Genomic DNA, 26,088 nt, shown 5'->3' with positions numbered 1-26,088 from the left:
AAAGGCCCACCTTTAAATAAACTAAGGGAAAAATTATGCATGAAGAAATAAGTCAACTTCAACTATTTAATACTCTAACTAGAAATTAATACTGAGTGATGTTTAAGCTGTCCCAATAAAATCCAAACCATTCTATAATCCACCCCCTAGTAATCATAGGCAGGGAGTTTGTTATAAATACATCGTTATACCCATAAATGAAAGACCTCTTAAGATTCAAACTATTTAAAGCTGCATCTCCTTCCTCTCACCCTCCAGAAACTACAGTCCAAATCCTCAATTCATAGTTAACTATCATCTCATCCTGTTAAATTAAAGTAAATACGCTGAACAGACAATCTAGAGAGACAACTTTCAAAACCAAACCAATTTATTGATATGGAACTCAATATTATAATGTTCTTTAACTATTTTAATGGAACATAAATGCATATGCAAACATACCTATGAAATATATGAGAATATGGAACAATAAATGGTTTAGATTAAACAGAAAGACCTTAATACAAATATCAACCAGAATTATGGCAGTGAAAAATTCTAAATGAATTCAAATATATTTTCAAAAAGTGATAACTCAAAATTGTTGTCAAACATACCGAACCCGAAGAGTCTTAACAACTGGCTTTACAATCTAAAACATCATAAATTATACGACCGTTTTGAAAATCTAAAATATCAAAGCCCCACAAAATTATTAGCTACACGATAGCATTTGCAGCACTAGCAATCCTAGGCCACAAATCAGCACACTCTTTGCCAATAGGCCCTGTGATAGCAGAACCTGCAGCAATAAAACATAAAAACCATATAAATGACTCTGCCAGCTGCATCCAATAATCATCCAAAACAGTCTATTGGCAATATCTTCAATGTTTCATAAAAACATCCAAACATAATCAGTGTTTTAATATCTGACCTTTCATTTCTCCCTTTGGGTTCACAATCACGCCTGCATTGTCTGCCAAAACAAAACAAACAAAAAAGTTACGAAACTTCCAAAAATACAAGCATAGAACAAAATTCAAGAAAGGAAGATGAATTCAGAAGTTATCCTTATAATCTGACCACCTAAATATCAGCGTACCAGAAACAGTAGGGGTTTGGATGCCCACATTAGGGGGTTTGGCAAACCTCAGTTTTACCATTTAAAATACATTCAACTTGGACAATTTTTTAAAGCCATTGAATCACTGTAAGTTGTATTCTTTACTTTTCACTTTTTCGTTTAAGAGAAAAACATTGTCACTTAATGTTGGGAATGTGAAGCCCAACCGTCATGCGAATATTCATCTTCACCTGCCTCTTGATGGTTGTATATGACACTAAAAATGGGTGTACAGTTCATGTACTGTAATCCATACTTCACTTTTTCATTCGAGACAAAAACATTGTCACTTGATGTTGGGAATGTGAAGCCTAACCATCATAAGTGACTATTGGTCTTCAACTATAAATGGCTGTGCAGTTCATGTACTGGATATATCATATATTGGATTAATCATTAATAAGGAATTCCCTGCTTGAAAGTGGATGTAGGCAATTCTCAAACCACTATAAGTATTGTAATTATTGTGATTCATCTTCTTTAATCTAGTTTATTTCATTTCTCTGCTTCATTTTAAATTTACAATTGGTCTCAGAGCATAGTGAGGTTGAGCAGAGATGGAAGATGCTGTAGCTGATTCAGTCATTGAAGAAGTTCTTGGCCATTTAAATTTGGCAGAGAAAAACCTTGTGCAAGTGAAGGTTGAAAAAAACACCATGTACAGTGATGGCTGGAGAAAGAAAGATAGTTTGGCTACTTGTTGAACAAGGTTGAACAAGATCAGTGGAGAGGTGACAAACAAAAAGAAAGGCCTGACAAGTCTGGAAAGAAGAAAATTGTATCACCACCATCACCTCATTTTGGAAGGTGTTTTAACTGTGGAAATACTGATCACTTGGCTACAGACCTGTAAAGCTGGGGATTTGAAAAAGAAATATTATCAATGTCAAAAGTGGGGTCATATTGAAAGGAACTGTCCCAATCATTTAAACATTCAGTCTGGCCAATGAGACTGAAGTTGAATCTATTATGGACCTGAGAAAATAAAAATAGCAGAGGGGTCCGAAATTGAACAGATTGAAGAAATGGAAATTGATGGCGTCCCTGTGGTGTAGGTTGAGCACCATGATGCCTCAATTAGGATTGGCATTAATTGTCCATGTGCTGAGTTTGGAATTCCACATGTTTTCCTGTCATCTGGAGCAAATAAAGCACTTTCCTCTACAGCTTGGTTATTGAGGAAATTATATATTATGTTCAATGAAGATTGGGATAGCTTGTTGTGGAAAAAGAAGAGGAGGTTTGAGAGATCTGAGCCTGTGCCAGATACCTTGCTCAAGAAGACACCAGCTACAAGAATCAGCGGAATTTTTAATCTAATTACACAGGCACCATCTCATCTTGTATAGTCAAGGATATAAACACTATATAAACACTAAGAAGAGCACATTGTTAAGCAGCTGGAGCACAATGAGAAGGTGTTGCCTTCCATTAGCAACGAGGTGATGGTGACACAGCAGGAGACAGAGCAATCAAAGTTTGTAGTAGCAAACACCAAGCGGGATATATTTACTCAGACTCGGACTCTCATCAATACGTTTCACCCTCACTCAAAGGTCAAATTTGACCTCTAATGCAGGTGTTTCAACCGATGGTTCTTGGCTTGTGAGCAAGCCCCATTATTTGACAGTCACTGCACAGGATTCAATGCTTAATATGTCTGCAGAGTCACCATCCCTTACAAATTTGCCAGTGCGGCCTATTTTAGAAATCATTAGGAGTAAGCATTGTGTTTATCCAGATGTCACCACCTCTACCACATACTTTTGGTGATGTTACCACTGAGCAAAATCAGATCCAAGGCAGGGGTCAACAGTTATAGACATGGTTAGTTTTTCAATTCACAATCCCAAACAACGTGACAAAACCCCATGAGGAAGGCTACGTTGTATTGGAGTTTCCTCACCATGAGTATGGTCCTGTGCTGGAAAGGATCCAGAGGATACCAAGGATAGAAGTTGCTGGTGTGGCGCCTACGGTTGACATGGCAGAAGTTTCTGATGTGGGCAGGAGTATTCGAGCTTAAAAGGGAAGAGCACTCCAAGACTCATCTGTGGAATCAAGACAATTGGGTATACCATGCTAGGCAATGTAAATGACCGTCAAAGGTTGCTTATGCTCAGAACCAACACAGAAAGTACAACAATTCTGAGTTTTTGATTAGAAGCAGCCGCCTCCAGAGGTTGACAACTTAATTGGTGATGTGGTAATTGGTGATGTGGAGATTAAGAAGACCAGAGATTGTAAAGGCTGTGGACTCTTTACACCAAAAGACACTAATATAGGTGAGATTATGGTGAGATTATAATATTGAACAATGCAGCTGTTAAGTTCAACTACTACATTTATGATCCAGACAATTTTGATACCTTAGTATTGTTCAATAGGACAAGAAGAGAACTACAAGGTGCGGACCTTGATAACTTGAAGAGAGTAATGTTTTCTAGATTCAAGTAGTTAGCCATCGCCAAGGAAAGCTAGATTATCCTTAGTTACCAGGTCCGCAGATGGATCCGAGCAGGATCCATAATCCTGCCCGTAGATCCATCAAGATCCGCAGCTTGGATCCTCGAGGATCCACCGCAGATCTGCGCAAATCCACACCAAAGGAGGCAAAAAAAGTTGTAAAAAGTGGGCCCAATCAATTTTTTTAATGTTTATTTTGCCTAAACCCTAAAAATGACCCTCTAAGTCATAATGCAGGTTCATTTACTCTCAATTTTGCTCTCTCAAACTTGCCAGTTTGAAGTAAAGTGCTTGAATTCAAAGGAGATCGATTGTGGAGCTCCAAATACCTTACAAGAAGTGTTTAAGGTATGCATTTCAACCATATTATTGAATTCTTTCATAGATTATGATTTATTTTTAATTTTCCAAATTTTCAAGTTTTTGTGTAAGTGTGAAGCATGGTTTTCTTTCAAATTTTTTTCTACATTGCAAGAATAGAACAATGAGTAGTCAAGGCTCACTAGGTGGGGGTGGGGTTGCATCACCAAGCTTCAAAATTGATAAGGGGTCTTCTTTATGGAGACACACAACAAGAATTACACAATGTCCTGGGGGTGGGGCATATATATGGAAATGTAATTATTGCAATATACAACATAGAAGCTCCTATTCTCGAGTGAAACTACATTTTTTGGGCTCTGCGGGTGAAGGAACCAACATGTGTCAAGGTAGTGATAAGAAGGGATTATCAACTGCACAAATAGCAACGTTAGCAAAAGAGTAAGATGATGTTGATAGAACAGTTGCAAAAGCAAAACGTGGTGCTTCCAAAAGAACAAATACACCAACACCATCATCCAATAAAACAAGCAAAAGAACACATCCATTTTTGCCTATGCCAACTACAACTGATGAATATGAAGACCCATCTCCACTCACCCGCAAGAGAGGCCCACTAGATAGGGCATTCCAAAATGAAAAGAGAGACATTGTTGATCACAAAATTGGACGTTGTTTAATTGCAAATGGTGTTTCATTTAATTTTGTGAGATCACCTTATTTTAGGGAGATGGTGGAAGCAATAAATGAAGCACCCCGTGGTTACAAAATGCTTGGTTAATAGAAGTTGTGCACTACCATGTTACATGATGAGAGGAAATCTATAGAGGTTGAACTTCATCTTCAATCAGGTGTGTCTATTGTTTCAAATGAGTGGAAAGATTGTAGAAACCGTCCATTGATCAATATTATTGGTGTATGCCCTACAGGGGCAATGTTCTTAAAGGCAGTTGATTGTGAAGGGCAAGTGAAAAATTCAGAATTTATTTCACACATTCTAATTGAGGCCAGAGTCGGTAAATCTTGATAATGTTGTCTGAGTGGTCACAGACAATGCAAAAGTTTGTCGAGCTGCAAGGATAATTGTAGAATCTAGATATGATCATATCTGTTGGACACCATGCACTATCCACTCTCTCAATTTGGTGGTGAAAGCAATTGGCACCGAAATAGATTGCATGAAAAAGATATATGAGGAAGTTGAAGAGATTCAAATATTTGTGAGTAATCACCACATGTCACAAGCAATTTTTAGTAGTTTCTCGAACTTAGAATTATTGAAAGTAAATTTGCATATTTGATATATAATTGAATATTATTGGATTCCACAATTTTTGTTGTTGTTTACATTAACATGTTTTAATTTTTAAATGTATTACTAACTTGAGTTTAACATGTTCTTAGATTGCTGAAACCCGCTTTGCCTCTCACACAATCGTCTTGAGACGACTTGTGAAGGTGAAAGAAGTATTCAAATTTATGGTGATTAGCTCGCAATAGGGCGTTTGGAAGAATTCCAATACAGCAAGGGCCTTAAATGTGAGAAGAATTATACTAGATGAGGATTGGTGGAGTCTTGTGACTTATGTGTTGGAAGTCACCGATCCAATAATGGCAATGCTTCACTTTGTAGACAGTGATGAGCCATGCCTTGGGGATATTCATGATTCCATAGATACCATGCTAGAAAAAATTAAGGAAAAAATTAAAATGGTAAGTTCTACGCTTGTTTATAACAATTTTTTATTTGAGAGATATCTAGATTCTAAAGTTTAAATTGACATATTCACTAATTATTATTATTATTCATATCTCATATCCTAGGTCATACAAAGGAGGGAGAATGATCCTGAGGACACACTTTACAAGAAGGTGGAAACAATTGTTAATCATCAATGGGACAAGATGACCACACCTTTGCACCTCCTTGCATATGCTCTATTCCCGCGATATTGTAGTTCTTACGAAATGCATGTGCTTATTTTATTCAATGTTTGTGTTATTGATATTTGATAGTGTTCAATTGTCTTTTGTTATCCCCAGTTACTATAGCGCAAATGTACTTCGCCTTCCAAGTAGAGTGCCACCATTTAGAGATGCGGAGGTTGCAAATGGGTATAAGAGGGCACTAGCCAAAATATTCCAAAATCCAAAGATTGGGGCAATTGTGAGGGGTGAATTTGCTGCCTTCATCTTGGGTAAGATTTTCCACCCTATTGCCATAGGGTACCAAAGCAGGAAGGATGTCATCAAATGGTGGTACCTTCACGGGCAAGCCTTTATGTACCTCAAACCTCTTGCCATTAAGGTCCTATCCCAAGTAAGTTTGGGAAATTTATCACTTAAAGTTGCTTTATTAAGCTTAGGGTTAACACTCTCAATTCCTTGAATTTATTTTTTAATTTATTAATCTTGATTGTTGTATTGACAATTTTTTATTTCTCTTTAGGTTGCCAACTCTTCTGCAGCAGAGCAAAATTGGAGTACTTACTCTTTTATCCACTCAGTCAAATGCAACTGGTTGGCTCCAAAAAAAGCAGAAGACCTTGTGTTCATTCACAACAACTTGCAATTGTTGTCACGAAAGGATCCAATGTACAAGGGGCCCAAAAAGCTTTGGGATGTAGCACCCAAGACTCCTAATTTAGATATGACCATCCAAGATCTTGCTAGATCCACTTTGATTGATGTGGATGATGAGGAGGATTATGAGTTCACAATCCCCTCTACTACTAGGGGTTTGGGTTCCTCTATTGATACAAATGCAGCACTTGCAGCTCACCAATATCCCTCTAATTGCAGATTTTCTTGAAAATCCATTTGATGATTAAATCAAAAACTTTAGTCTTGACTCTTGACTCTTTTATGAGTAAATCATGTTACAAACTTTAAGTTCAATGTTCTATATTTTGAATGTTACAAACTTTCACTTTCAATAATTCAATGTGAATGTGTTGATTTTTTTTATAATTGTGAAATTAGATTAATTATCATTGATCAAGTATACTAAATTCATAGATGCATACTATGAAATAATTTAGTTTTAGAATTATGTAAATTTCTCTTTTTTTTAGTGTATATAATGCATATTATATATACATGCACAAATACTCCACGAATCATAATTGGAAAAAAAAAAACCCCAAATCCACGGATCAGATTCACGTGGCTGAATCAGATTCATGTCTCAAATCAGATTCGTGTCACAAATCGGCAACTAAGAAATTATCAAATGGAGAAAGTCTGTTTTGAACTTATTTATTATGGGCTGATGGGCAAGTTTGAGCCTGAATTATTCATTAGAGAATATGCTTTTGACTCTGATTATATGTGGAGAAAACTCATTCGGAGTGTGCTGGAACAAAGCCTGGCAACGTTGAGATGTTTCCAAGGTCTCATTGTTCTCTAAGATTTGAAATAGTAAGCAGGAAAAACCAAAGCATACTGGTTCAGTTGACCTTCAGCTTGGAGATTATTGGGATTGTGCAGCCGAACCATCATGGGACAAATAACAGAGATTAAATTTTCATTGTGTACCCAGTCAGCTTCCCCTGTCTCTTCCTTGATCCTTACACATGACTATAAATGAGTGTCAGATATCAAATTAATAAGGAAGTCCTTTCTTAAAAAAGGATGTAGGCAATTGTCAAACCTCTATAAAGTGTGTTTGTGTGATTAGTTCAGCTTGACAATATAACTACTGGGTAGACAGAAAAAAAAATCTGTCATAAATAAAGCCATGTATCGAAGATTTTTTCGTCAGACAAAAAAGGGAGTGTGCCTAACAGTTGCATAGCTGTCGTAAGGTGTTAAACTAGATGACAACTGCATACATATGCAATGGATTCTTCAATACAGTTAAATGTTCACAGTAATTTGCATACTCCCGTAATTAATATCCGAAATCTGAAGTATAATGGCCTATGCCGACCAGAATAGCGGCAAACTCTTCACAAAAAATAGAGAAAACCTAACGCCAATCAAATCACCAAAAGGCACCCTTGGAATGAAAACATCTAAATATTCCATAGACAAGCAATGGTAAACACGACTATGAATTAACTTCTATGAATCTTCCAAGCCATCCTTGCCTAACTATTGTATCAATACAAGTCAAATCAATTAGTTGAGATGAACCAGTTGACTATCCTAAAACATCCATGTGAACACATGTTCATCACCTCTACAACCTGAATATCATGCCACATGAAATCGCTAAACATTTTTTACACTAAGAAAGTGATACAAAACGAAGGATTCGATGCAATTAAATTAATACCAAATATAACAACTTTTCACATATATACTGCATTTTTTTAAGATATTCCACGCGTTCATTCACACAACCAATTTAGGATTTAGAGTTTAGTGTTCGCTTTACTAAAATAGGAGGCTAATCATTTCCGTTCACAACTAGAAGATGAGCAGAGGTAAATACCTTCAAAGTACATGTAAACGCCGTCCTTTCGCCTCCATGGCTTCCTCTGACGAACAACAACGGCTGGCATGACCTTCTTCCGCAGATCGGGCTTTCCTTTCTTGACGGTGGCCATGACCATGTCACCCACGCAGGCTGCAGGAAGCCTGTTCAGCCGCCCCTTTATTCCCTTAACACTGATGATATAGAGATTCTTCGCTCCTGTGTTGTCGGCGCAGTTTATCGTGGCAGCCACTGGAAGACCCAGCGACATCCGGAACTTGTTTCCAGCACTCCCACCCCGACCTGCACAGTGCACATGATCAATAAAATAAATTCATTCTCTTGGTATTTCTGGCTTTCGCCTTCAAAGATCCTAAACAAATTCATTCCCTTCTGCATTTCAGAGATCCTAAACAAATTCATTCTCTTCGCATTTCAGAGATTAAAAACAATCAAACTTACCTCGTTTCGACATCTTGCCTTCCTCTGAGATGTCTGATTTTTTTACCAAATGATATACTGTATAGCTTTCCGCTTTAGGGTTTCGAAAACTAAAACCCTAACTTAACCCTCGTCAAACCCCTGAATTTAGGCCATCCCACTATAGGTCTTGGTTAGCGTTTTTAAAAGGCCTTTATTTTTTTTGGAGAGAGTGGGAAGCTTTTCAATATGAAGTTAGAAATTGTTATATTATTATTATTATTATTTATATATTTTATTTATTTTATAAATTTGGTGTGGTGTTATTTGAAGTTGTGCAACCCATTTTATTAAATCAATGGTCCAAATAAGTTAATAAGTAATGCAAGAAATGTAATTTTGATTAAAATGGTATTAGTTGTAATGATAAAGTTTATATTATAAATAAGTATTAAATGATATTGTCTTTTAATTTAATATTTTTTCAATCATATAAATATAATTTAAGTTCTAATTAATTATGTTTAAATAGAATACAAATAACTAAACTAAAATTTACACAAATTTTACTTGATATTTATTTGTATAAAGTTTATTGAAAGCTTTAAAAATCAAACCAAATTGAATGCTTAATTAATTATTAATTTTTAAATATTTCTTACATTAAAAATTTATAAATAAATATGAATATATAAAAAGTGTGATCTATTACGAACATATATTAATCTTAAAAAAAAATTCATATCGCCATTGTCCAAAACAATAATACTAGCTTATATATATATATATATATAAGTTGAGAGATCCTTGTCGAGGCGCCTATTTTCATAATCTGACTCAGTGCAATAGGCACCTCAGAAGGATATCTCTCGACTTATATATATATACATATATATGTATATATATATGTATATATACATATATATGTATATATATGTATATATATACATATATCATATATTTATATATGTATGTACATAGATATATGTATATGTACTACATACATATATGTATATGTATATATGTATGTACATGTATGTATATACATTATATATACATATATCATATATTTATATATGTATGTACATACATATATGTATATGTACTACATACATACATGTATATGTATATGTATATACGTATGTATATAATATACATATACATATATACATATATATGTATGTATGTATGTATGTATGTATGTATGTATGTATATATGTATATATATACATACATACATACATACATACATACATACATACATACATATATGTATATGTATATGTATATGTATATGTATATGTATATGTATATGTATATGTATATGTATATGTATATGTATATATATATATATATATATATATATATATATATATATATATATATATATATATATATATATATATGTATATGTTATTGGCAAATTGTCTGACATGTTATAAAGCTTCGTTATGAAATGTGGCTGAATTTTTGCTTAGATTCATCAAGCTATTGTGAGAAATGACCATCTTGGATGCTTTAAAAATTACGCAGTGTGATCTCCTCTGTGCCCTCTAAAGAACATCCCAACTGAATTTATTTTGTTAACGATCATGTTTATTTACTAAGTTATTTACAAATTTCCTTTCCATCTTATTAAAAGTGTTGTTTATTTCTTTAATGCAGTAGTTAAAAAAACAAAAGGGTTGCAAACATCAGGCACAATATCAATTAAGGGTTTTTTGGGTACTTTCAAATGGGCACGCATAATAAATGGTAGTAAAAACTATCTAATTGGGACTATCGGGAAGCCATGACATTTGAGAAGGCATGCAACAAATATTGTAAAAACTCTAGTAATACCATTACAATCATGATCACAATGCACCTAATGGTTTTTACTATGCTAAAACAAAATATGACTTTCTTGCAGATAACAAGTTGATTGACTACGAACTTGCACAAATATTTAAATGAAGAAGTCATAGATAAGAAAAAACTGCAATTTCTAAAGTAATAGCAAATGAAAAAATGGGAACCTATAGAAAACCCTGAAAAACTCTTCTACAAAGAAGAGATATCCTTGTTTCCAAATCGATGACCAAAATCCTTTATATAGAAGTTGCAGTAATTCGTTTGAAGATGGCTTAGTTGAATCAGTAGCTAGCTTTGTAATGAAAGATACAAATTTTAAATCTTGGTAACAGTCATGTGTTCGATTTACCTAAAACCACATGTGATTGTATCTATGGCAATGGTTCATGAGACAGCAAAGGCTATTGGAATTTCAATAGAGGCGCAACGAATGTTCCAATGGCCTCTTCCATTGTTTCGTCGATCCATTTGTCTGTAGGTACAACTGGCCCAGCCTGGCGTATGCATCCCTCTCCCTTCACTCAGAATGCAAATGTAGTCTTTTCATTATTATTGAATGTGGCAGTTATAACAGCGTTACATTATCATGCTAGTTAAAAAAATCATTCAACATGAGAGTAATAGATTTGAACATCACAAACTCCATCTGTTTCAGGATATTAATATAGAGTCACATTCATACAATAGTTTTTTTTTTTTTTTAAGTGTGGAATGTTTACATTGATATTTGCTCCCACTGTAGAAAGCCTCTCGGTTTAATCATAGTCCAATTTACTCTTCCTCACTCCCTTAACTAGTTGTCTTTTTTCCTTCTAGATTGAAATTTCCAACCTACATGACAATTGCCTCTTTTGGGGTGTTTTAAACTAGTGGTTCCTTGGTGTTATATAACTAGTTAGTTTTTTAGTGTTAAAAAAATTGGCTTTTTAAAAAATTTAAAATCACTAGTTTTGGGGTAACGTATATGGGAATTTAAAAATATAAATGTTAGACATTCTTGAAGGAATTAAAATCATTAAAAATGTTGTTTTGCCTCAAAACAATCACTTCAAATAAACTAAGAGTGGGAAGTAATGTTTTTGGCTTTCTATGTGTATTATTTTGATCAATCAAAAAAAAAAGTTTGAAGTGTTTTTACTTTAAAATAATGTATGTGTAAAAAACTTTATTTTTTAAGGGTTTGCTCGATTGGTGAGAATAACTGCTTTGGAGTAGGCCTGGAATTTGATGGTCGTAATGGTTGTTTTCACACTTTTAACCATGTATGACAATCTAAATTTTTTTAGACCGTAAAGACGTATAAGCTTATATGTCATATTTTTCTAAGACCGTCAATATGACACTTTAAGTTATTAATAAACTGTAAAAATTTATTATAAATAATATAGTAATTTACTTTATAGTATTAATATATGTTATTAATTTATTTATTTATTTCAATGTGATAGATATGAATATTCTATTTTAATATGAATCTAGAAACTTACTAATTGTTAATTATTATATTATTATATAACATATTTTTGTTTACGTTTGCATATAGTATGTAATGTAATGTTTCTATATTGTTTATTATATATTTATATTAACTTAAAATCTTTCTAAAACAAAATTTACAAACTTAAAATTTGTCTATTTAATTTAAGATTTTTGCATGTATTATTAATGTATAGCTATTTTTTAGTTTTTTTTTTTTTCTTAAGAAATAGAAAGGTTCTATATAATTTATTACATAATATTATTAATTTATAATTTTTTGAACTAAGAAATTTGATATTGATTATTCAAAAATGAAAAACTGGCAATGAGTTTTTTTATAGAATTTAAAATGAAATGCATCAAAATAATCAAACCATCATGGGAAAATCATATGACAGGTGGGGGTGGTCGTCAAATTCTAGGCCTGCTTTAGAGTATTCAAGTGGAGTGCTCTTGTCACTGTCTATGTCCACTACATTTGTCATTAATCTTGTTTTCTTGTCACTTATTCTCATGTGTTTAAATATGTATAGTGCAAACTCACTAATACATTAGGGGTCAATTTGTGACGTCAATTTGTGACAGCAAGAAAAGGTAATGTGTTTTTGGCTTTTTTTTTTCAATTTTAGCCTGATTCCGTCGCAATTGCGACGGAAGGCGTCGCAATTGCGATGCCACCGAGATATAAGAGAAAAAAACCGAAAAACCTCATTTGAAAGAAATCGACACAGGGTTCTTCGGAAAGGAAAGGAACGCGGGAGACTTCAGAAGCATTGAGAGGGGCATTGAGGTGAACTTGAGGCATTAAGAGGGCCGGGCAGAGACCCGCATCGGCTAACTCGACGCATTGAGAGGGGCAGAGACCCGCAACGGCTAACTCGACGCATTGAGCTTGTTTGACCTACTATATTGTATGGGGATCTTTGCGGAGAAAGGTCCAAGCTTATTTTATTTTGCATAGCCTTGGGTGGTAAGATCTCACTCCCGAAGCCCATTATGGTAGGATGGTAGCAACAGATTTATGACTATATATTAAAAATTTGGGATACAAGTTGGAAAATTGTTACAAGTATCCCATTACATGAGATCAAGATTCAAGTTTAAACGTTCATATAATGAATAAAATTCAAAAATCCTTGCTCAATATTCATTAATTCAAGTATAAAAGTAATAATAGAACATTATTTCCATTGGAAATGAAAGGCCCTAAGTCCACAAAATGGCCAGTAATAAAAATTACATTTGGTTGCATGTATCTTACACAGAAATGCAGTGGTATTATATATCTGGCATAGTTATGAAAGTATGGCCCTCATTGCCAAGGTCTTTAGTATCTACCATAGTAGTAAAAGTCTTCTTAGTAAAAAAAAGGCAAACCAAAAGATTCAGAAATAATCGTACTATCACGAATCAATCAAGAAAAAATCATATTTTCAACACACGTAAAATAAAGATGAAAAAATTAACAAAACATGGTTTTATAGAATAGAGATACAAAAATAAAATAAAATAAAATGAAAGCTTATTCCATAAATTATGAGATACATTTTTTCTTATTTATGTTCATATTGTATTTGATTAAATTGTATTGCACAATACATACTACACATTGCATAAATGATAACTAATTGTTGATAGTTTTCAATTACAATTTCCTTTGTATGAAGTCAACCTAAAAACTAAGTACAAAGTTGCAAAAAAATCTATGTTCCTTTAGAGTCTTGGGAAGGGTGGGACCTAGGATCTTGATTTGGGGATGGTGGTTAGCAAGGGTTGATTTGGGGACAATCGTTGGCACAAGTTTAGGGATGGAGCACCTAAAAGGGTCAAGAGGCAATGTCCCTTATAGGGATTTGGGGTTAGTACCCTCAGCAAGATTGACAAGCAACATCCCTTTTGTAATACAAGCAACATCACACTGCCATTTTTCACAGTGATAAGATGAAAATTGATTGTAAATCATAGTAGATACAATTTAGACATGTCCTTCACAATTACATAATCATGAACGTTGGCAATTAGTGATTAGTCAAAAAATCACATTTTTTGGCTTCATCAACACATTCCTCGCAGCATCATATGAAGTTCCTTACATAGTTGGCAAATGTGGGCTTAGCAAAAACTTTGGTAAATTAAAAATTGCTTAAGTTTATTTAAAAACAACTTTCTGTTATACATAACAATTTTTCTGCTATCCAAGATTTTACTTGATGTTGTTTCTAGAAGAGATTGTATATGTTTTTTGAATCACAATGTTTCAGATCTCACTCTATGATCTATCGTCTAGATGTTAGAGAGCAGAAGGGATAGAAAAATATATTTTTTACAAAATTAAATGATAAAATATATCCAATGAGTCCAAAAATGAGTACAAAGGTGTTTTCTATCAAGGTTGACTCATTTGACTTTAATTGAGAAGACTAAATCCAAAAATGCATCAATGCATTCCTTGCAACATCATACAAAGTTCCTTGCATGGTTGGCATACTTAGGACTCAACCAAAATTAGGATTGTCTTTACAGTGATTATCTTTAAAAATCATCATCATGATTCATAAACTGCATTACAACATTTTAAATCTTCATCTTCCCTAGTCTACTAAAAACTTGGGGAGAGATCTAATCCTTGCACTCTATTGCAGCTCCTCACTTCACATTAAAGGTTGTATTTTTGGCACTGAGTTGGCCAAATAATATGTGACAACTAATCATGCTCTTTTCTCTTTCTCGTTTAACTCAGTACCAAAAACATAATATAGAGCACTTGTGCTAATTTAGAAGCATTAGCAGTGATGGTAGTGAGTTGATTGGCATCCTTGTATTGAGTTGATATTGTCATTATTAAACTAAGTATGAAAATATGAACAATCACATTATATCTATCTCTTGGATCAGGTAGTATATCCCTAATCAAGATGGATTGAATGACAATCATATGGGATCGAGTTATGATCCTCTATATTCATATTAGAGGCTTTGATGTTGAAATTGGCTTAGCAAATAATCATGACGATGACCATAGGGTCTCTTGATAATTTGTTTGGTGACTAATCATAATCGATAACCTTTGGATTTGTTGGCTAATTAAGTTTATGCCTATGTGTCTCCTCAAGGAGACATGTAGTTGAACAGTTACAACCGCCCCTCATATGCCTCTTAATTGCACTAAATAAGATGACCGATCACAAGAGATGGATTATCGAGATTCATAAATGATTCTATCTCTTCAGATTGGGAATTCTAATAAGTGATCTAATTATATATTCAGACCTGGCAAATATTTTTCAATATTGAATTAATTCATATCCATTCTATATCGATTATCACCTAGAGAGATCCATTACATTTACAAAGATCCTTCATTATTTAACATGGTATCAGAGCCAGGTTAATAAAGGTATCACTTTAAGAGAGGAAGGCTGCCAGCTATGAAATCAATACCATATGCCTTTGTAATTTTGTGCCCAAGATGGTGAGAGATTTCAAGTCACCTCATTTTCGTCCTCTCTAATGTCTGCAACAAAAGAGTATCTGTAAATTTGTATGATGTTCTGCACAGATTTAGTTTCGATAACACTCGTTGAGTACCATTTGGCCATGAAAGAGAAGAGGAAAAAATCAAAAAACAGTGTTTAGGTTACTGTGCTTGCTGGCAAGTTTTGGCATGAGGGAGCAAGTACCAAAGTGTTGGGCCTATCATTCTCGCAGAGGGTGCTCCTGAGCTTCCCATTTCTACAAATGGTGTAACACTTGTTTAATTGCATGTTTAGTTTGGCATGCAGATGAGCATGTGTAATATTTTTCTTGTAGATCTATTTATTTTTCTTGCAGGGAGACATAGCATAATAAAAGGAAATATGGTTAAAAGTATTTGTTTAGAGCTCATTTTCAAATTGTTCGAAAGATCACTCAAGTCATTCTTTAAATGTATGGATTTGTGATTTTTTTTGTCAATGCAAATCATGCTGTTGTTAGTAGGCTTAATTCCTTTTGATTACTATCTATGGCATTTTTTCATCTTCTTCACAGGGGCAGGAAAAGCCATACAAAAAGTTTCAAGCAGTTAGTGTAGCTTATGTTATTGCTCAACTAGTTAACAATATACCAAACAAATGCATCATTTATCCATCTATATATTTTTACTATTTCTCTTAAGTTGATAATGCTTCCTTTTGAATCTATTTATTTTAAAGCAGGATGTATCAGCATTGACTGTAGCAGAAAAACAAGTTACACAGATGAAAACTTGCATTGTTGCACTTACAGCTGACATTTGACACTTAAAGTTGATATGCACGTTTCTTTGAGGTGGGTGATAACAAAGAGCTCATCAATTTTCACTGTGTTATCTTCTGGCTACAAGTCTACACCACTCTTCACTGTTTTTTATTTATACCTAATACAATTTTATTTTTCAAAATGTTTATCATTGCCACAGTTTTTGACAGTTGGCTTCTTTGTATTAACGCCTATAAGGAGCCATTGGATATTGGAAGATAAAGGTTATAAATCTCGGGTAGTTTGTCTGTGAGATTTCTTTTGGATTTGGCTGTGTTACATGAAATGTTGAAGTAAGATGCATATCAAATATATAGTTGTGGCTTTTGTGTTATGTCCAACTCAGACATGGGCATTTTTGCCTGTGGTTACGATTCTATGCATGATGAGCTTGACTTCATTTTTCATGCCTGGCAATGGGAATTGTTGTATGTGCCTCATAGCCTAAATTTATATCTGGTTTAGGAGTTTGACAAGAGAATTGTGCAGAATATTACAACTTTTGAGTCTGTTGTACTTGGCCTCGCTAAGGCTGATAAGCTTATGAGATCTAGGCCCTAGTGCCCCAAACTTTGGGTCCAAGATTCTGAATCATTTTCCAAACAGTAATACTAATTAGGGTTTTGTTGATGGATTTTTTGTAAAATATTTCAACGGCAACAAGTAGAAATTTTCAGGTGGCTGGAGACGAGCAATTAATCAATTCTTGTTTTATTGCATGTTTTCTCTCCAGCTAGTTGGGATTTGTTTCTCAATAGATAATATTGTGTTTTTTAATTCATATTTGATATTACTCTTCATCTTTCTTCATCTATCAATTTCTCACATAGTCTTTTTTAAGTTGTTGCTTGAATTTCTATTTATTTGTTCGTAAGTTGTCTTTGCCTTTCAATTATGTAACACTTTTTCTACCTTTTCATCTAGTTATAATAAACTGGAATGTCTCCTATGGACTTTATATTCAAGCCTCAATCAAAGAACACATTAAAATAATTTTCATGCCACTGACATGACATATAAGTGACCTGAAACTAATTATAATTTAAAACAAGAATCTGTGGTTGCCCTTCTCTTTTACGTACTCTCTGAGTTTTCCATTATTAATAGTCATATTAAGTTCATTGGGATCCTAGCAAGGTATCTTCAAAAATGACTCGTATTTTCACAACAATATGCCAGCTAACTGATTTGATTATAAGTTCTAAGGAGAACGGGAGAAGAATATATAATCCAACAAGGAAAGCTTAAAGGAAACTAAAAACTTTGGCAAAAATAAAATAAAAAATCATCTGAGTTCATCCAATTTCTAGATTTCTTAGGAATTTGGTAGAAGCTCCTCTATTTTCTTGAGTATTTCATGCCAAATTATGGGCTCTCTTGTTAAATGAGCATACACAGTTTAAATGGTATACTCTTACAAACTATTAGCTCTTTTATTGCTCACTTAGCTAATTTCCCTATAGCTACGAGCAGAAATTAACAATAAATATTTGACATATTATCAGTGTTGATCTTTTTAAGTTGGGCACTGATTTCAACCCATTCTGATTGATTTATACAGATTCTTATAACCAGTTCCATATATTTAATTACATTTAGACTTTATCTTTTAATGCTTTATTTTAGTGTGCTACATATTCTATTTCATATTTGTGATATATGATTAAAGTATTATAACATGTGGAGGAATAGTCCATGAGTGGCATGGCCAATTGAAATGGTTTTAGTTTCAATTTTACACCATTTGATACAAATAATCAGTTTACCAATCGACCCCTAGGTTCATTCCATTTACAGTAAAATCTTCATTACATAGAAAATGTTCACAAAATCTATGTCAATGCTCACACATCTTCTTGGACTTACACAAATCTATGTCAATCCTCACACATTTTCTTGGACTTACGTAGGAACTATGCTACCCTGCAGCTCTTGTTAAATATGTTATCAACTTGACTTTTCTATTAAAGGCTCTCATGCTGAATTGAAAGCCAGGTAAAGAAAAAGATATTATACACTATTTTGTTGGTACCTTGTGCAGCACAACAAACTTGTTCTTACTATAAGAAAATTTGCTTTTCTTTTGTTTCATTGCAGATCTTCTGCTTGCACGGAGGTCTCTCCCCATCATTGGATACACTTGATAACATTCGAGCTTTGGATCGCATACAGGAAGAGCATCTATACACATAAGTATAAACTTCTTCTTTTCCTGCAACACATATAACAGCAATTTTAAGTGCTTGCAAGGTATATACTTATGAATAAATATTACATCATGATTTAAATGTATGAAAACAATTTTCATTCCTTTTAAGCTTCATTCATCTCGAGGTGCAATTCACAAACTCAAGAATACTGGCTTTTGTTCTTCAGGATACCTTTAGGGGAAGAGTATGTGAATGTCCCCTCGTGTCTTGAGTCCAGTTTAGAGGAGATGGCTATTTACATTGCTAAGGTTTGTTGAATCTAATTCTGAATAACATTGCTTGCTATTGTTGAATCTAATCTAATGTATATTTTAACTAGACTTGTAGCTTATATGTTTTGAAATTTTTGTTAGGCCTTGTAGTTTGTATAATTTGATTGCTAGAGAGCTTCTACAGCTAAGCAAGAAGGCCGTTGCATGAGTTATAGCCGCGCGCTCGGGTATGAAAATTGTATATTTTTTATTCTAATGTATATTTTAACTAGACTTTTAGCTTATATGTTTTGAAATTACTTTTAGTGGCTTAATGTTGTAAGGTCTCTTGAAATAAGACCTTCAAACGATTGGTCAAAGTTTTACAAATAATCTTAGGAATAAAGTCAAAGGAAGTATTTTTAAAATATTAAAGTATTTAGCTAGGTCTAAGAAGATTTGTGTACTTTTGACAGTTTTGCTTAGTTTGTGAAAGTTGTAGACCGAAGTTTTCATAGCCCGATTTTTGCTTCCTGCAAAGAACAATCATGTCAGATAATATAAGTGAAGAACAAAACAGGGAGACAATCGCTAGATTGTGGTCTAACTTGAAAAGAAAAGGTGATGGAAAATGTTATTGTCCTTGTAATATTTGTAAGAGCTTAAACCGTAGAAGACTGCTAATCAAAACAGTTAAGAGACATTGCAGGGAGAATGGTCACATTGAAGGGGGGCACGACTATCATCCACTGGTAAGTCATTCATTATATCATTTTAACAATTTATATACATATGAAATCACTTGATGATCATGGTTCATGGTTTATATATGTTAATCAATTTTATATAGGTTGATCTTCCCAGGGAAGTACATGATATGAACCACAACAATCTGAAGAATATGGTTTTCGAAGTGGAGGAACATGGAGGTGCAAATATCCAAGGTGAAGATAATGATCCCATGGAAGATGACGATCACGCGCCAGAAAACACAATTGAAGAGGATGGTATAAATACATTAATCCATGACACATCTAGTCCAAGCGTATCTGATCATGATGATGATGATAGCCTCGATGTACCTCTACTTCAGAAGGCATACGAGCCCCTATACAAAGACTCCCAAACAACTCTTCTCTCTGTTGTATTGTTGTTGTTGAACTTGAAGGTTATGAATGGTTTATCCAACATAACAATTTCACGTATGTTAAGGTATGTCATATATGTCTTTATAGTTAACAAAGGGTGAATAATGTACCACTAATATTGTTTATATTAACAACTTATATTTTTTGTTGTAGATTGATAGGCGAGTTTCTGTTACCATCATCAAATATTCTACCTTGCTCATATCGAGAATTAACTGTTGTTATGAAAGATATTGGAATGGAGTATGAAGCAATACATGCTTGTCCCAATGATCATATTATATATTATAAAGAACATGAATTTGCAACACAATGCCCTGTATGTCATACGAGTAGATATCGAACAGATCAACTAACAAAAAAGGTGCCTCAAAAGGTTCTTCGTTACATCCCCATTATTCCACGGATGCAACAATTATTTAGGTGTAGTAGCTTGGCTCAATTTATGGATTATCATGCACACAATAGAAGTCGAGATGACATTATTAGAATCCCTGCGGATGGTTCGGTATTTATGCACATAGAGGAAAAGTGGCAACACTTCAAAGAAGAACCTCGTAATCTCAGGCTTTCATTGGCAGTAGACGGTGTCAATCCATTTGGAGAGATGAGATCTGTTTACTCGGTGTGGCCTGTTTTTGTTATCAACAATAACATTCCTCCGTGGATGTCAATAAAGAGGGAGCATATTATGTTGGCAATGATTGTTCCAGGTATCTTATCATTTGATAGTTGTTAATTTACATGTACTTACAAATCTTGTAGTAAAATGGTCACAATAATTATGTAATGTTACTGTTCATTCAAGTAGGTAAATATCAAGTAAAAGATATGAATGTATATATTGAGCCTCTTATCGATGAGTTGGTGGAGTTATGGAACGGTGTCACTATGTATGACGTGTCTAGACCAATAGGACAAAGACAATTTCAATTCCATGCAATACTTGCATGGACAATACATGATGCCCTAGGGCTAACACATTTTTGTGGTATGTTATAGTGAATTCAAGTTGCGCACAATAATTCTAATTATAAAAATCAACATATTTAATAATCCAATTATATCATTATCTTGTAGGTCTTCAAACAAAGGGAAAATTTGCATGTCCAGTTTTTGGTCCAAAGATGAAATCTCGTCATTCAAAAAGTTTAGGAAAGTAGGTGTTTGATGAGTGTAGACACTTCCTCCACAGGAATCATAAGTATCGAAGTACGGAAAAACATCTTTTCAATGGGAAAGAAGAGACTACATCAAAGCCACGAAGAATGACACCTCGCCTATGGAAGTTGGAATATAATAGAATTAATCGTCGAGGTAATGTCGTTCCACCTAATGGTTTATGTTTTTAATTTATATATTTCTATTGTGATTTTTGTTGACTAATTGTGTAATTGATGATCGTGAAGGTCGTCAAGGCAATACTGACAACCTTCCAAAGGGACTAAAAAGCTATCCCAGACAATTTAGTAGGTTGCCCTACTACGAGCACTTACAAATTGTGCATTTGTTTAATACTATGCATATTGGAAAGAATATAACAAAGACATTGTGGAAAATATTGGATGGAAGGTGTGACAAAGAAAAAATTGTCAAAATTTGTAATGACATACATGAATCCAATCATGCATTGAAGAATTCCATTCACTCAAATAGCAACAGAGATCATATTAATATAAGTGCCCTTCCATGGTTATTAACGGAGCAGCAAAGTGATGCCATAAAAGAAGTCATATGAAAAATTCGATTTCCCACAGGATTTGCTGCGAACATAAACAATCTCATATAAAAAAAAAGTGAATTTGGGCCAGGGCTCAAAACGCATGATTGGCATACTTTCGTCAAGGTAAGTTATGTTCTTCTATATTTACAATATATTCATAAACTACGTGTATTGTTTGTTATGTTATGTTAGAAAACAATGAAATGATTGGTTTATAATTATTGCAGTACGTGCTTCCTCTATCTCTCCCAGAGCACTTCAACAATAACATCAAACAAGTGATATACGATCTTGGAAAATATATGAGGTAAGCAGTAATATATGTTCAATTTGTTGTATATATTTATTATATTCGCAATTTGTTTTTCTTGCTATGTAATCTATTGTATATTATTTTGTAAAGTCTCATATCTATATATTTTTTGTGACTTGAATCTCTTAATGTAGGTGGTTGTCATCTAAAGAAATCCATAAAGAAGATATAAACTATTAGAAGAGAAGATTTCCTCATTTACTGTTTGAAATACAAAAGTGTCTACCTCCAACCTTTTTCAATGCACAGGAACACTACCTCATACACCTAGTTGAGGAGATTGAATTGTGTGGACCTGTACACACTAGGTCAATGTGGATGGTTGAGAGGCATTTGAAATCTTTGAATGCTTTGGTTCGACAAAGAGCACATCCTGAGGGTTCTATGGTAGAGGGATATATGGTATACCATACTATGGTGTACATTACTGAATATCTTCCTAAGTTTGCATCAAATATCCATGTAGATTGCATTTGGGATCTCGAGCCTTTTAAAAAATTAGAAGGGGAGTACTTGATGGGGAAAGGTACATTGAGGAAAGTGAGAGGTAATAAATTATAAGATGTTATTGTAATAAATTATTTCTCAATCTTCAAAATAAATCGGTTGTAAGTTGTGTATTTTTTTTTGTACAGGTGCTCGAGAGTGGGATGCACTACATTTGTATATTGCAAACAATCTTGATTGGATGACTGTATGGATTGAATGATGTCAACATTCTGGTCACACATTAACATGGGAAGGTGTATCTTCATTGGTTAAAGAAGCTCATCGTAATGGAGATTCCAATGTTACGCAAAGGAAAATAGATTTAGCACGTGGTTCAAGAGATTTCTAGGTATGTACAAATTTATTAATCACCTGTATGTTTATCATATCACGATACAATAATTTTGACATGTTTCACATATTATTGCAGGTTAAACACCACAACGCTATGTTCTGTAATGGTCAGAAATTTTGCGTCAAAGTGTTGGATGACACGAAGAAAACTTGTGATTCAGGAATAACTGCAGTCTTTCAAGTGACTAATATTTCATCTAGAAACGACTTACATCCTCAAGAGTCTGAAATCAATACTATGGCATTTTGGATGAGATACTTGAGTGTGACTTTAGTTCCTTCAAATTAGTACTCTTCGTTGTCAAATGGTACAGGCTACAACTTAATCCAAATGATCCTGATAGAACTGTTATTGAACATGATAATGGATTTACAATGGTTAATGCAAGGTCGTTTGAGCCAATTGGGGATGAGCCTTATGTTCTTCCAAGCCAATGTGAGCAGGTCTTTTACTCAGAGGTTCCATATAAATTGGGTTGGTCATTTGTTGTTAGACATGAACCGAGAGGAAGGCCAATAAAGTATAATGCGATGGAAGAAGAAGATACCGAAGAAGTAGAAGATGATGTAGATGGTGATCACGATCGACAGTTATTGGATGATGTTCCTGACACAAATTTTCATGAAGAAGAAGAAGAAGATGATGACGATGATGCTGCTACTGATGATGATGATAAAGATGATGTTGATGTTGATGATGATGTTGATGAGGATGACGACGACGACGACGACGACGATGACGATGATGGCAAGGATGATGATGATGATGACGAGGATGACGACGACGACGATGATGATGACGACGACGACGATGATGATGGAATTTAGAGGTATGCCATCAATCCTTAATCTATTTAATATTCATTTCTTGATAGAAATATGTTTGTCTTATATATATGGTTACATAGTTTATTCATTATCTATTTAAAAGCTACAAGTTTCAACTACAAATAGAATACTGCTAATCTAAATTAACTATTAATCTAAATTAATTAAATAAAACTATTTAAAACACATATTGATGCATGAATGTATTGAGCCTTATTTTCTTTCAGGTCAAAAGCATTTGTAAGTGTTTAGTTTAGAAAAGGGAATTCATTAAATATCTATAAAAGGGAGTTGTACCTAGAACTCATTAGCTGATACAAAAACCCAGTTTTAGCCCTTCATTAGCCCTACTTCCCTAGTAGGCTTATAATGTGAGCCTGATTTAAGTGTTTTATTGTGTACCTTTTAATGTTTTTAATTTTTATGTGATGCTAATGATGGATGTGATTATGATTATGATGTGATTATGCTCACGATAATTGAATTACATTTGCAGGAAACTGAACCCCTTTCAGGAGCATCCCGCACAGTCTCATTGATCGACAGGTATAAGTCAATACTCCTTATAGACAGTCTATTTAATACACTTATCAATAGTAAGATTGATGTCTTCTAAGATCTCTCCCATTTGCAAGTACCAGCGAATAGGTATTTGTCAGAAGTGTCTTCCTCGAGTGAGGGAAATATAGGAATAGAAGAGGAAAGTGAGACATGCAGTTTATCTAGAACAGGGAGATTAACTAGAGGTCAAAGGACTAGAAGGAAATTCAATAAATGCATGAAATTTTTCCTTGCTCAAGGGGGGTCATGTTCTTATGATGATGAGATGGAAGGCGACATCGAGGTGCCCTTGAGGTACCAACATCTACAGAAACATTGGGTACCCAAGGAACTTCCTCCAATAAACACTGATTTTTGTGTTAACGAGAGGATATATCACATAGCACCATCATCACTACATGGTTTGGGCCTATTTTCTATGGATAGCATAAAGGTGTCTTACAACAAAGTTTATGAATTGATGGAGTATGTTGGACCATGTTACAATTACAAAAGTTGGATGCATATTGTTCAATATAAAAAAAGTATGCGTAGGTATGTCCTCTCGGCAAATTATATACAACAGTAAGACAATAATCAAAGTAAAAGTGTGGCTATATACATTGATGGAAGGCCAAAAGCAACAGGGAATATTGCGGGTTTTATAAATAGTACACGACCTGGGTCAACTATAAAGCAACCCAATTGCATATTTGAGGCGCGCGAGGGAAATCGTGTATTCATTTGTGTGATAAAATCAATACGTGCAGGGGAAGAGCTTCTTATTGATTACAATTTGAACCGCATAGATACAAACGAGGCTACTATCATGGGGGTGGTACATACTATTAAACCAACTTCTAATCAATGACTCCAACATACCATTTAGTCAATAAATTTTTGGCTAACATTTTAATACTTAATCTTTGACACAGGGGCACAATATGGAGCAACCGCCCGGAAGGGATGTTGGCGATGTTCCCGACTCATCTACACACGAGTAGTTAAAACTCATTGTAATTGTGCAAACTAGATAGAAGCAAAATGTTGTTTTTTTAATGTTGTTTTCTTCATTGTTTTGGAGTAATTTTGATAATACTAATACTATTGTTGTCACAGAGGGCCAGTGGTCGGAGGGAGGGAAAGGAACCTGCAGTCCCTGATCAGCAGCCCCCCCCTGAGGAGTACCCTTTTTATATTGATTTAGCAAACACCGATGACCCGATCGGTTCGACTAAAAAGTTGCTAAAGAGAATTGGCAGAGAAATTTTACATTTGGCAACCATAAAGCCTACTACTCAGGAAATAAGAGAAAGGGGAGCTAAATTGATGCACACCTCTGAAACCTTAAAAGTAAGTATTAATGAAAATTTTAATTATAACAAGAGTTCAATAATGGTTTTTATGTTATGCTCTTTTATGGCATTAATTAAAATACGGATGCATTGTCTTTACAAAGTTTTTTGCGTGATTTCGAGCCCCGTTCCCATGATGAGGGTGCTGCAGGTGGTTCAGGTAGATCACATGTTCCATTCCCCACTTCTTTTTTCCACTGAATATATATAGGAATTATCATAATCATTGACAATACATGCTCGAACAATCCTTTTTTTTAATGCTCTAACAATCTTGTCCATGCTAGTCCACACGTTATATATTTATGCATGCTCTAACAATTTTATTCTTCAACTTCACATCAATTGAACCCTATGATGACGCCGCCTCCATCCAGGACAACCATAAATCTCTTTTTGACTGCTGAGTCAGCAACACGCAGCTTACAGGCATCGACTGTTGCACCATCTGCTGGTACACAAATCCCTCTTTTTCTCTCTTATGACAGCAACAAACAGTTTTTTTTTACAACTTTTTAACATCAATTATCATTTGTTCTTTTATACTTCGTGACAAAGACTTATGAAACTTATGAAACTTTTTGAAATAGG

The 26,088-nt window shown here is 34.1% G+C and overlaps 1 protein-coding gene across 1 annotated transcript; it reads right to left on the bottom strand.

Moving 5' to 3' along the window:
* Positions 1-464: 464 nt before the first annotated feature.
* LOC149567015 (large ribosomal subunit protein uL14) lies at positions 465-8,808 on the bottom strand. The gene is made up of 4 exons (XM_089820221.1): positions 8,778-8,808; positions 8,334-8,618; positions 920-961; positions 465-784 (listed from the first exon to the last, which is right to left on the bottom strand). Exons 1-4 carry the CDS (start codon positions 8,788-8,790, stop codon positions 702-704), a joined length of 423 nt encoding a protein of 140 aa, XP_089676347.1. The 5' UTR covers positions 8,791-8,808; the 3' UTR covers positions 465-701.
* Between the last annotated feature and the right edge of the window lie 17,280 nt (positions 8,809-26,088).

This window comes from Cupressus sempervirens, chromosome 3 (assembly GCF_028749045.1).
Source record: "Cupressus sempervirens isolate cs-2001-9-10 chromosome 3, ASM2874904v1, whole genome shotgun sequence".
Lineage (NCBI taxonomy): Eukaryota > Viridiplantae > Streptophyta > Pinopsida > Cupressales > Cupressaceae > Cupressus > Cupressus sempervirens.
The sequence above is the reverse complement of the archived record's forward strand: the minus strand, read 5'-3'. Positions and strand labels throughout refer to the sequence as shown.